The sequence below is a fragment of the Trachinotus anak genome, unplaced genomic scaffold, assembly GCF_046630095.1.
Source record: "Trachinotus anak isolate AG129_WGS33_773 ecotype Australia unplaced genomic scaffold, CSIRO_AGI_Tana_v1 ptg000008l, whole genome shotgun sequence".
Classification (NCBI taxonomy): Eukaryota; Metazoa; Chordata; class Actinopteri; order Carangiformes; family Carangidae; genus Trachinotus; species Trachinotus anak.
In genome coordinates, this window is record NW_027273859.1 from 12170187 (window position 1) to 12182954 (window position 12768).

Consider the following 12768-nt stretch of genomic DNA (forward strand, 5'->3'; position numbering starts at 1 on the left):
TGTCAGTTTATGACTGTGTGTTTGATTCCCCAGGACCAAGTCTGTTTATCTAACTTTTTAAAAAATAATGTGCCTCATAATATTTCACTTTGATTTAGTAGAATCTGTTTTCCACATCTTATGATATTCTGTAGTGTGTATTTCTTCCCTCTTTCTCTTCCTGTCTCTCTCTAGCTGTGTCTTCTTTTCCTCTCCTAGTTCGAGTTTCCGTCTTTCTCTCAGCTTTTAAGCCTCTGTTGCACCGTATGCCTGCTCTGCATGTGTGTCTCTCTCTCTCTGTCTGTCCGTGGTAAGCTGTCTCCTCCCTGCCAGGGTTCAGGGAGCTCTCGGTTCTCCTCCATGTCAGAATCACCCTGAGTTACGACACAGAGGTCTCAGCCTCCTCCTCCACCCACCCTTGTTAGGCCCTCTCGTGCACTCCCTCCCTCCGTCAATCTCATTCTCCCTCACCCTATCCATCCTGGTCTCCTGCCGAGAGTCACCCATCCGAAACTATGTTAAAACAGGGTCATCCCCCGGCGTGCACTTAAAGGCTGTCCCTTTAACCTGCTCTGAAATACTTACGGCTATTATTATAGCTTATAAATCATTAAGAAAGTTTAATTATACGAAAATTTCATGGTGGAAATGTGCAAGCTGACACATGGGAAGGGGAATTTAATGGGCCAGCAAGTCCCAGCACCGTGAGGGAAAATATTGAGGTTAGGTTTCTATTTTACAGCATTGCCGGAGGGTTGAGAGACAGGGAGAAAGACAAGAAAGAAGCACTTTCAGAGTGAGAGAGAGAGGGAGAGAAAAGGCGAGTGGAGATGATGAGGCCTAGACTGTTTCCACTATGCAAAAGTAACTTTCTCATTTCACTCTGTAGACCAAAGCTGTTAATATGGCCATTTGATTTGGGAATGATGAAGACATTGCCCACCAAACCTTGTGCTGGTTTTCTTAACTAAGATGTAGTCTAATTAACGCAAGACTTTAATTAGTCACCAGGCTGTAATTTCATTTTTTTAAGGAATGCTGCCTAATTAGAAATTATCATTTGGAGAATTTCTGTAATTGCTGTCACTAAACAATACATGGACATCCTTAACTACTAATGTTACAAAACTTTGTCCACTTTCTTAATTGTGTCAATATCATTTCAATGTGAACATTGGGGTATAGCTCGAGCAATTTGACAACGAGTACCAGTCTTTTCATTGTGACAGAAATGTAATTGATCAAACTGTTGGGAGTTAATATCATTAACACTAACCTTAATTAGAAACTAACTGAGCTGTGTTGTAGTAACTATGAAATACTGCTGTACATTTGACAGTCAGCTTGGCTTATCAGGTCTGAATGGCTTGGTGGAGTTGTCAGTCAGTTGGAAACCAATAGGAATTTAAGTGTTTCATGGATTCATTATGATTTTGTGGAATTATACATAACTAACAGGAAGAGAAAAGATTATGTGGGAAATCATTTATACTTAAAAATGTGAGAAGAGATTCACAAAGTTATATATCGTTGTTTGAAGAAGTAATATTTTTTGTATATATATATATACATGGATGATTGCACATACAATTGATTGAACAAACCAACTCCCTCAGACGTCAAATTCTCACTCAACATCGTCTTCAAGAAACTAATTCCATTATTTTAAGTCAACAGTTTCTTTTCTCTAGGGTCTGCCATTGTTTATGTGCACTCCCTTACCCACAGCCCTGTTCGTCCCTCCCTCCCTCCCTCCATCCCATCCTCCCTGCCCTCTCTCCCTCCTCCGTCTGCCCTTCCCGTCTTCCTCTTGTTTTCCATGCGGGCACAAGCGGGGCGCAGCGCCCACAGCCGGCAGGTTTCCTGGCACGCTGCTCCTCATCCTCTGCCTTTTGTTTCCACCAGTGGACAACCATTCTCCACTTCTGCTGTGTCAGTAAATATTTATTGGCCTTCCTTTTCCTCACCACCCCACTGATGTTGGTGTGTCCATGCATGTGTCTACGTGTCTGTATGTATGTATATACATATTTGTGTGTGTGTGTGTGTGTGTGTGTGTGTGTGTGTGTGGTTTGCATGTTTATAGACACATAGACTCTTCCCCAACACGCACACAGACAAACACAATTTCACACTACCCTGCATCAGGCGCTGTCTCTCACACAAATCAGGAATGCCCCTTTCCTCACCCTGTCAGATCTCACTCGCTCTATCTACCCACCATCCTCCCTTTCTCTCTCTCCCTCATCTTTCCTCCATCATGCATGTGGGGAACAGCCGTGAAAGGAAACAGGAAAGACAGGAGGAAGTTATTGCAGTTTTCTACTGCTCTCTCCCTCCCTCTCTACACGCTTGCCACAGCTAGGGTTCATACACTGGAGAGTCAGAGGGGAAAAAACCCTGTGAGTAAATGCATGTGACCTCAGCGAGCAAAACCTCTGCACACTCCCACAGCACTGAAAGATGCACGCACACAAACACACTCCTTCTCGCTCCCTTGGGCCCCGTGGCCTCGTGCTAGAGAGGGTTTCCTTCCTGCGGTTAAGACAAAGGAAGCTGGGGACCGACAGGGGACCTGGGACCGCTGCTTCAAAGCCACAGGAAGCGCTGGTGTTGTCTCTTCCTGTGGAGGGTGTTGGAGCGTGGGGGGCCAGCTGCCTGTGTTTTCACAGTCAGGGACGAACAGGGATGTCTGTGTGTGTATGTGTCACAGAGACAGGGTAGGTAGAGTAGCTGAACACACGGCACTTCCACTCCGATCTGGCCCTCTATGACCTCAGATCAGTTCAGTAAAACGTAGATAGAAACGAGCGATGACACACTAACATCGTCCATGTGGTGAATCCCAGTCATTAAAAGCCAAATCCAGCAGTGGATAAGTCTATTGTCCTTATTGATTTATGATAGAAAAAAGTCGCTGCCAGAGCATCAATCAGCCTTTATGTTTGTTTTTTCCATCCCTTGCCGCTGTCTTTGCAAACTCTACACATGCTTGCAATGTGTACATGTCTCTATGTGTTTGTGTTTGTGCTCATGTTCCAATGTTGGCGTGTAGGGATTTATGGGGGTGTATGTGTTAGTGTGTCTGCGCCATGTGTTTTCCAACCTTCCGGTGTGCACCCGCATACATGTTTGTTTGTTTTTTCTGTGTTCGCCCTGGCTTCTCTGATGCTCTCCTCTTACTCTCTGGCAGCAACAGGACAGTTAATCAATCAAATATTTAAGCAGTGCTTCAGTGCTCAGTGGGTAGTCCTAGATTATCTGTGGCTGTTGGCAGTGCATGGCGCAGCCACATTATAAGCCTCGTCTCTGACTGGCATCATCACGGGGCGCTTCTCTCCCTCTCTCTTTTTCTCTCTCCTCCTTCCCCTTGGCCTCTGCTCAGTCTTTCTACACTCCCACTAACACTCTACATTTTGTCTTCTTTTTCAGTCTCAATCATTTTCTGTCATTCTCTCTCTATCCCTTGTTTTCCTTTCTCTTGTTTGCTGCTCTCTATTCGCACTCTCTCTCTGTGTATAATTGTGGCTTTTCACATTGACTATCTGACAGTGAGCAAGGCCCCTTAAAGAGCTCTCATCTTTCTGTCTTTGCCTTTTTTTTCTCCTTTCTCTCACACTGCATTCTTTCTAGGGATGAGTCTGTCTGTCTCCCCGCGGGGATCTCCATTGTGGATTACCATTCAGTTTTCGCCCAATTATCTAGTGGCTTTCGCTGCCTTTGACACATAATTATCAAAGGCCTAAATAATTGTCTTTATTATTGCCGGTGTTTAGATGTAGCGTCAGCGGAGCAGTCGCGAGCAAGGGAGCTTCACGGGGAGAGGAGAGAAATGAAGTATTTATCTCGACCAGAGATTAGCTTAGCATGCTGTTAAATGATGTCTCGACGCTTATTTCAACTCCTCGTCCAGATAAATAAACATGATTAATATGCCCCCCTTCCCTCCTTCATACACACACCCCTCATTTACATATACACACACCCATGACATATCACATTCTACCTCAGTGATGAAAATAAGATTATGCACAACAAAAAGTCTGGCAATTAGCTGGCTTTGTTGCAGGAAGCAGCTTAAAGTGCTAAACACTGTACTTTGCTGAGGGCCATGTGAGAGGTCAGGTACGGGATACAAGGGTTAGAGAAAAGTTTGTGTGTGTGTGTCTGTGTGTGCGTGTTTGAGTGGCTCTAAATGCGTAGAGCCTGGTTATTTCATAGAGCTTGTGAAAAGCTAGATTTAGTACAATTGTGCCAACCAGGGGGTCAGAAATCTGTGATGTTTGCCGGTCTCTATAGCAACCAAGCCCTCTGTAGAGAAATCAGAAAAGAGTGGTTTATGAGGGAGAAAGATGGAAGGGGAAAAGAGGGAGAAGGATTTTGTAGTTCAGAGTGTGAATGTATGTGGGACGTGGGTGAACTTGAGTCTGCGTCATCACTTGTGACTCAGCTCAAGTTTCAGCGGAATGTAAAATGTATGTGTAGTTATGGTCAAATTGAAGACAAAATGGCAGTGGGGGAGGGTGTTTAAAAACAGCTTCACCAGAACACCAGAACGCATGAAGAAATTGACACCTTTTTTTCCTTGTGGCAAACTAAATTATGATGTCAAAATGACATGATAATTTGAATTAAACTTATAAGCCTGAAATGGTGCAGAAGATAGATGCAATACATCACACTGGTGATAAACATTTCATCAAGGTGCTATAGTGAGTAAGGAGGTTGCCCTTCAAGCTGAGGACTCCGGTTCAGACCCCTGTGATGGGACACATCATTTCCACTTAGGCTTCTGCTTATGTTTTAGGAAGACAGTGAAAGCCCTCTTGCTTCAGGGATGCTGGTCTGAAGCTGACCCTGTGGTCTTATCTCCCTGTGAAGTGGGTCAAGGGAAAAGAGAATTTCCCTCATGGGGATCAATAAAAGATTCATAAATATTCTTTGTTGTGCACATCTGCCTGTCTGTCTCTCATCTGCCTTGCTTTCTTTCCTCATTCTTTTTTTATTTCCTCCCAGCATACAACTTTTTCATATCCATCCAGCTTTCATTTTTAACCTTCTGCCTATCTACTTCCCTTTCTTACAGTTTTTCTTACATGCAAGCCTTCCATGTCCAAGCCCCGCTCGAACTTTACTCTGCATATCCAGCTGCTTTAGTGTTAAAGGAAAGGCCAGCAGAGACAAGGCAAATGTCTCAACATCTGTGTGTTGGTTTTAGCTCAACAAGTATTTCCACATGTTTCGCTTCCTTTTTCCCTGTCCGATACAAGACTGATCACAACAGCTGGTCTGTTTCCTTGTTAAAGCTGCAGGCTGCGGTTACATAGTGGATTAGCACATTTAACATTCTGGATAAAGATGGCTAACACTAACTCACAGGGCAACATGGTGTAAAAATTATAACATGATGAGTCATATGATAAGACAGCTTACATCTCTACCCCCCTGGGAGCATGTGGCTTCATGGTTCTAACCGGTTGGTAAGTTAACCATGAGAATCACCCACCTAGCAGAAGACACAGACATGCTTAGATTTTCCTTTCAACATGCTGCTAACCACAGTTGTCATTGTGGCTTTTAAAACACAGGACCCAGTGGTGTCAAAATCATTGTGGTTGAGGGCCACACTGCATAGAACACTCTCTCCTGTAGTCATTATTTGTCAACCTATTACCCCAACTGTTACCACATCCAGCCATATGTGTGTAGGCATTGCGGCAATGAGAACTGTCAGAAGGAGTGATTTATATAGCCAGTGGTGGGAGATGGAGTTCTTTGGTCTTTAATCTTTGGTTGAGACATCGTCAGGAAAACAGACTGTTTGGTAAGAGTTCCTGATTTATTTTCTTCCTCATTTCAGCAAATACACAACACTGTGTGAGTATCTTTGAATAGCAAATCACAGTGAAACCTGAGCACCAAAGTTGATTAGAGAAGGGCAGAGACAAAGTAGTTTTTCATTGTATTTCAGACCAATAAAATTCAGCCAGAGAAAACTTGTTTTTACCCACCAAAGAGCATTTAGAGGTGCTGAATCTATCAATTTGAGCAACTGCTTTAGGATTTCTGAAGGTCTCCTCATCCAGTTTTTAAAATATATTATCCAATCCCCTGTCTGCTTGATGAGAGAGTCTGTCTCGGCACAATTAACCACGCACTGTCTAAATACTTAAGTCCAATATTTAAGTTCCAGGCGAATCCATCCAGCACCATCTACAACCCAGCTTCACTCCCACCTTACCAGCTGTGCCTTTTCTTTGTTCATGCCTTTATCTTTGTCTAACTGCTGTCTGTCATTCACTTGCTTCTCTGTTGTGCAGTTCCCTCATAACTCCTCACATTCATTCCTACACACATATGCATACATCCACATGTGTACAATGCACATGCAGGCATGTACACACACACAAACACACACGCACACACTTCGCACTTAGTCTCTTCATCTTTCGTAGTGTTCTTTTTCTGTGTCTTGCTTCCATCTATCTGCATATCCTTTGTTATCACACGAAAGTTCTTTGTTTTAAAAGTGGCATGTCAAAATACTTTAAACAAAGATAGACTTAAACAACCTGTCATTATTGGCAGGTTGGCAAATACAGTTTACTTTGGCACAAGTTACCAAATTTATTATAGCTTAGTTACAGTTTTAATATACCAGTGATTTCCAGTGAACCTTGCCTATGTAAAGTAATTGAGGTTTTCCATCAAAAAAAAAAAAAATACTGGTTTTAAGGGGCATACAATAGGAGCAAGCAGAGACCCATTTATCCACTTAGAAAGTGGAAAAAAATGTTTTCTGCCCAGGCTTGGGTGATGTTTTTGACTGGATTGAAGTCATGTGCTCAGTGTTTTCCATGGGCAGTCAGTCCACTGTCTCCTGTTTCCTGGCCTCTGTTGGCAGACTCTATACTCAGGGACTGGCCCGTTTGGCGAGCACCAGAAAACAGGACCTTGACTGACACCTCCAGTTTTAAAAGGTTGACTTTGCTACTCCCTTGGGCCCAGTTCTGCCAGAGGAAAGCTTTTCAACCAAGCGTGGATGAGGAAGGGAGTACAGAGAGGAGTCTGTATCTCTGTGTGTGTACGTGATTGTATGATTTTATGTGAGCGAGGGAATTTGTCTGTGCATACATGTGCAGTGTCTGTCTTCTTTTGTTGTCTATCTCTACAGTTGTGCACTTTTTTCTTTATGCTTATGGTTGTACCTCCCCTTTCAGTCTGCTTTATCCTCTACCATGGTGAAGACGCACCAGTGGAAGCCTTATCAGCTGGATGATGTATGAGTCCTTAGTGCCTTAATAGATTCCATTTATCTCTATACACTCCCACTTTAATTTGGCTGGGCAAGGGAGGATGTATTCAAATGCCCAGCGTCATTATGATGTACAGCCAGCCAGCTAGAGCTCCTGGCCTCTGTGATTGCTCCAGCCTTAGCCCCAGCCTGAGTGTCAGACACAGATTCATACTGTAACCCCACCTTAACCCCTCTATGGCTGCCAAACAAAGTATCTTTATGATCACACCTCAACCATATTTAGTTTTATTACATTTGAGCTTATAGGCCTATATTGATCATATTCTTACATGCAAGCACCAACTAATGCCTGATAGTCCAGTCCCTGCCTTAGCCTTAACATTACCTAGATTTCCCACTGAAGTGCTAAGACACTGAGCCATAAACACCATCAGTATTTTAAGCCTACCAGAAGTCCAGTGGTCCAGGACACTGCCAAGATAATTCTCCCTCCAGAAGAGACTTAAAATGAAGCTTTAATTTAGATAAAATTTGGTCTTTACAGCCATAGCGCCCTGTGTAGATGACCACACAACCACTACACTTAGTCCTATACCGCAGCACTATGACCATCCCCAGTCCAGCAGTTTCCTTCCCAGCTTCACAAAATCTATACAGTAAGTGATTGTTAACCTATTGTTACAAGTCCTGTTCTCTTTTCTTCCCGTTTATCTTAACGCGAAGCAGAGTGAAACAGCTCGCTCCCAGTGCCTGGCTCCGGTACTCCTTGGGGTAGGACCAGTGGTGTGGGAAGTCTATTGTAGTGCGGTAACAAGTCCTTTGTGTGACATTTTCCTTGGCGTTGACATTCAGAGGGGAATATGAAGACGGGCCTGCTGATGCCACATTCTCTGTGACATGTGAAGGGAAAGGGTATTAAGAATGGGGGCCGAGGTATTTGAACGTGCACAGGGAAGGACATTTGTACAGAACGTGACAAGGACACGCTATGGTGGAGCAGCTCTTTCATATTTCACTTTATAACATTATGCTATACACCAGGTTGAATCTGTATCCGCCAGTTACAAAGCTGTCCACTGGGCCAGTGCTATCATGGTCCAAGGAGTAGGCTGACAGTGTGTGTGCACAGGGAATAAAATTTTTATTAGGCAAGTCTCTACTGACACAAAGGGTATGTCATATTAAAATAATTGTATTCACATCTATGCCATTCAAAAATATGATTCTGTTTTTCTAAAGAGGTTATTATATTTTGTAAGTCTCTGTTGTTCAAATGTCTGAAATTAACAATGTCCTTCTCAATATTCACTGTTTCATTAATATGCTGGAAGGGTGACGAATACGAATTTGATTTGCTTTTTGTGGCAGATGAATCAGAGGGAAATGCAGGTGAAGAATAGAGTGTGTGCTGTGGCTCTGACTGACTCCGCTCACAACATCTGGCTACAGGACACCACCAAAGGCACACAGGACTGGATGCAGCAGGTGAAGTAACCACACAAGCTCAAATACACAAATGCACCTGGAAGACAAAAAAAAGATGCTGCAAACTATAGAGGGGTCCATTCCTAGGCTCCCAACACATCATGTAAATTCATCCAGAGGTCTCTTAAATTCTGATCCTCTCTAATTTCTCCCTGCACAACTCCTCTGACCTACACAGGTACCCCTGAACAACAGCTAGCCTTAGGAGTCATAGAGAAGCGTTGTTTGCATGTTTTTCCTCTTTTTTTAATCAGCCTTTTTCTTTCTGGGTGAATGTCAATGAATAACTGAGACAGTTAACCCTCACTGGTGTGTGTGCATGTGGCTGGGCATGCATGTGTGTTAGCATGCATGCATGTGTTTCTATGTGCTTGTGGGTTAGCATGTGAGATAGAATGCGCGTGCATTTGTGTTAGCTTCATTTTAGCACTTGCCCTTTCTGATGTGACCTCTGAGCCATACGCAGCACCTGGGCTCACTAAATATGCACATACTGATGAGACCAGCCAAGACCAGAGCTGCTTGAGAGCCAGAGATGCAAATGTCATGCACGCACACACACACACACACACACACACACACACACACACACACGTGCACACCATACCTTTATTTGTACTACATCCTCTTTTATATCCCTTGCCTTTTGTTTTTGCTATTTCTGTCATCCCCCATTTCTGTGTGTGTGTGTGTTTGGTTTGTGTACTCAAGTGTGTGTTACTTGTCTGCAAATGTGTATTTATGTTAGTTTGAGTTGTGGGGATTCAAGGTTGCACTGGCCCCCTTCTCCTTGTCTGGCATCTCCTATTTTTGATTCATCTAAGGGATGTGTGGGACACAGCATAATTGGAATGTTAAGTGATTTTCTATTTGTGATGATTACCCAGAACAATAAATTTGAAATAACCTTCTTTGTCCAGTCGAAGGCAGGGGACAGGCAAGGATTCGCACTGTCTCGTGCTCATTAACCCACAGTCCTTTTTTGGCAGAATTAAGAGAGGAGCCTGCCTAATTAAAGGGAATTTTTCTAAAGGGATACAGTGGCACACCTATGCTATGTCCTTCTCAATGATACAACAAAGAAAGTACATTTGGAGGAAGTGCGTACATCTTTAGATTTTGCATGCTCTAGATTCCTTGTGCATGTGGCCCTCTGCTTTTTTCTGCCTCTATTCCTTAATTCCTTAATTCTCTGCATATCCAACATAGCTTCTGACTCACTGTTCTAACAGTGTACTCAGTGCTTGTTGCTAATTCTAAAGCCATGCTACACTCAACGTATTTCTCTCAGGGAGCCTTAAATTCATTATAATAATCATTACATGAAATTTGTTTAACAACAAAAATGTGTTAGTTTTATCTTCTCGAAAAAACAAATTAACACAAAATGATTTGTCAGAAAATGAAAGAGTTTTGATGCCTATTGTTCTTGGCAACTCGCTAATAGAAATACTCTCAGTATTTTAATACAAAACTGTTTTGACCATTTATTTTCTCTGCTAATTTAGTGTCAGATGAAGACAACTACAGATGATAAATACTGTAGATGTGTGATGTGATGTGACAGATTTTAACAATATGATTGATACTGACAGAGAGGACTCACAAAAATAATGTGTTATATTTCAAAACTGGTAACTTCAACTGTGTTATTGTACTTTATCACATCACTGGCTTCTGGGCATGGATGGCAGTGCCTGTTAACAAGCCCCCGGTCAGCTTGAAGATGGAGGTGAATCCAAAATCTAATCTGTCCCAGTCATTTACATTAGAAACCAATACTGTGTATGTGCAGTGGTTCCACCAAAAGGTCACAGTCCTTTTGTGTTTCACCCAATATGCTAATCCCATGGCTCTTGGCTGATTTAGGGGTTTCTGTTGTTGGCTCAGTCTTCTTGTGTTTGGCTTTGAGCGATCACACAATCCACAGTCTAAAAGCACTTGCATCTGTTGATGCAGTGCAAAACATATAATGCTCCCTTTTGAACGATATCTTTATCAATAACCCATACACAGCTGGATCTTGAAAGTAAGCATCACTTGCATTGCACACTAAGCTGTAAACACACACATGGGCAGGGCAACCCAAATGTTGCAGCACATCACAGAGGGGAGCTAGCAGTGAACCCGAATAATGTCCTGGGTGGTGTATATACGTAAATAAGGGTACCCATACGAATAGGTGCATGTGAGGTTCAGGCACCTCAGCAGTGGACTGCTCTGTTCTCCTCGGACAAAGATAATTCCCTCCCTCCAGGGTTCAAGAAGTCACTAGATGGTGGGATGGAGAGATGAGCAGTAAAAGAGAGAAGATGGGATTTAGAGATCAGCACCTGCTGGGCCAGGTTATATTGACCAAACAGGTCAGACGAGTGGCAAATGACGTCACGGCTAGAGAGAGGAAGAGTGAAGGTGAGAGACAAGAAAAAGGAGCGGGAATAAGCAGAGGCAGAGATGGAAAGACTCATCCATTGACTGAGACAGAAAAAGAAATTGACAGAGAAATAAAGTATGAGAAATGTTCAATTATTTAAATCCTGTTGACTGCCGCCCAGAAAGCACAGGCTAGAGCTGTGGAAGAGAAACACAAAAAGACAGGTAGGATGTGAATGGAGTGAATACAGATGGAGGAGAGGAGATGAAGAGATGAATGTGGAGATAGATGAGTAGCATAGTGAGGAGAAGTGGGTGAGAGAGAGAAATGTGAATGATGGTGTACAGCTGGCAGCCTGTCACAGTCTCCAAGGTGTCTCCTGTCACTGTGCTGGCCTGCTGTCACACTCTAGTGGCCTGCCCAGAGCACACACACAGACAGACAGACAGACATGCACACATGCACACACACATACAGAGTACACTATGGTCATGAATAAACCATCCTAATCCATAGAGATTATACAGCAACTGGAGGAGGTGGGAGAGGCAGACACAGAGCAAGTGAGCAAGAATTGATACGCGGAACTACTTTCTGAGAAGTTAGGCTGCAGACTGTCATGTGTGTTGTGGTTTAGGAGACTTTTGTACACTTAGGACTGAGTTTCTACCATGGGACTTAGTCCTGTACGCTTTCAGAAAGAAGGGATGGAGATACTGTTTTACTATGAAAGGGAGCCAACTTTATTCAATTAAGAATATATAGAGTGGGGTCTCACCCTGCTACAACATGAATTGTATTTAATCTCTACATAAAGATCTATATATCAGTTTTCTAGAAAAAAGCAACTTATTTTATGATTCAGTCACTTTCTGTATCCAGTTCTTTATCCACTCAGATTGTTTTGTGATAATGTTCATAAATTCTGGCTAAACCTGACTTCACAGGGTGTTATCTGTTAATTTAATGCAGGTTTTGGAGGGTAGGGCATAGATATTATTTTTTTAAAGGCTTTGTGTGTGTGTGTGTGTGTGTGTGTGTGTGTGTGTGTGTGTATTCCTGTGACACTTAATGTGTAGTGGATATGGACACCTATGAGAGACTTATTTGGTACTTATGATGGCTCCATTAGATCACCCTACCATCAGCTGAGTGCAGTGTTTTGTGTCCATTACTGTGTGTGTATGTGTGTGCGTGCATGCGTGAAAGAAGCAGAGTGGTTTCCACTCTGACTTGCAGAAGGCAGCAGGTGGTGGATCACACACGCAGACAAACACACACATACACACATCACAGTGAAGGCTTAAAAGCATCCCTCACATGTAGAGGGGTAGAGCTGACACCTGCTTGTCATTTACACTCAGACCATGCTGTTAGCTTATTAGTTAGCCTCAGCGTCTTAAACTCTAACTCGCCGTTTTAAAGGATCTTTTACAGCTTTGTTTCTACATAATGTCAATACTAGGATTAAGTGAAATAAATGCATTGTGCAACAATGTGTCAGCAATGTGTCTGCTTGAGTGTGTGCATGGATACATGTATGTGTGCAAATCCGAACATACACTCAGACACACATGCACGGAGCAGCAGAAGTGGGGGGAAGAGTCAAATCTGTTTACATGTTTGTTTCTCTGTCTGCCTTTAGTTCAAAGGCGCCATTGATCGGCGGACG

General features: G+C 43.0%; 1 protein-coding gene across 4 annotated transcripts in view; it reads left to right on the forward strand.

Moving 5' to 3' along the window:
- The window catches only part of arb2a (ARB2 cotranscriptional regulator A), a 151111-nt gene that overhangs the window by 88391 nt on the left and 49952 nt on the right, over nt 1-12768 (forward strand). For all 4 annotated transcript variants that reach the window (XM_071482653.1, XM_071482654.1, XM_071482650.1 and 1 more), the window contains exon 9: nt 8606-8722. In XM_071482653.1, coding sequence (XP_071338754.1) covers nt 8606-8722 — 117 coding nt within the window. The remainder of the gene's footprint in view (nt 1-8605; nt 8723-12768) is intronic.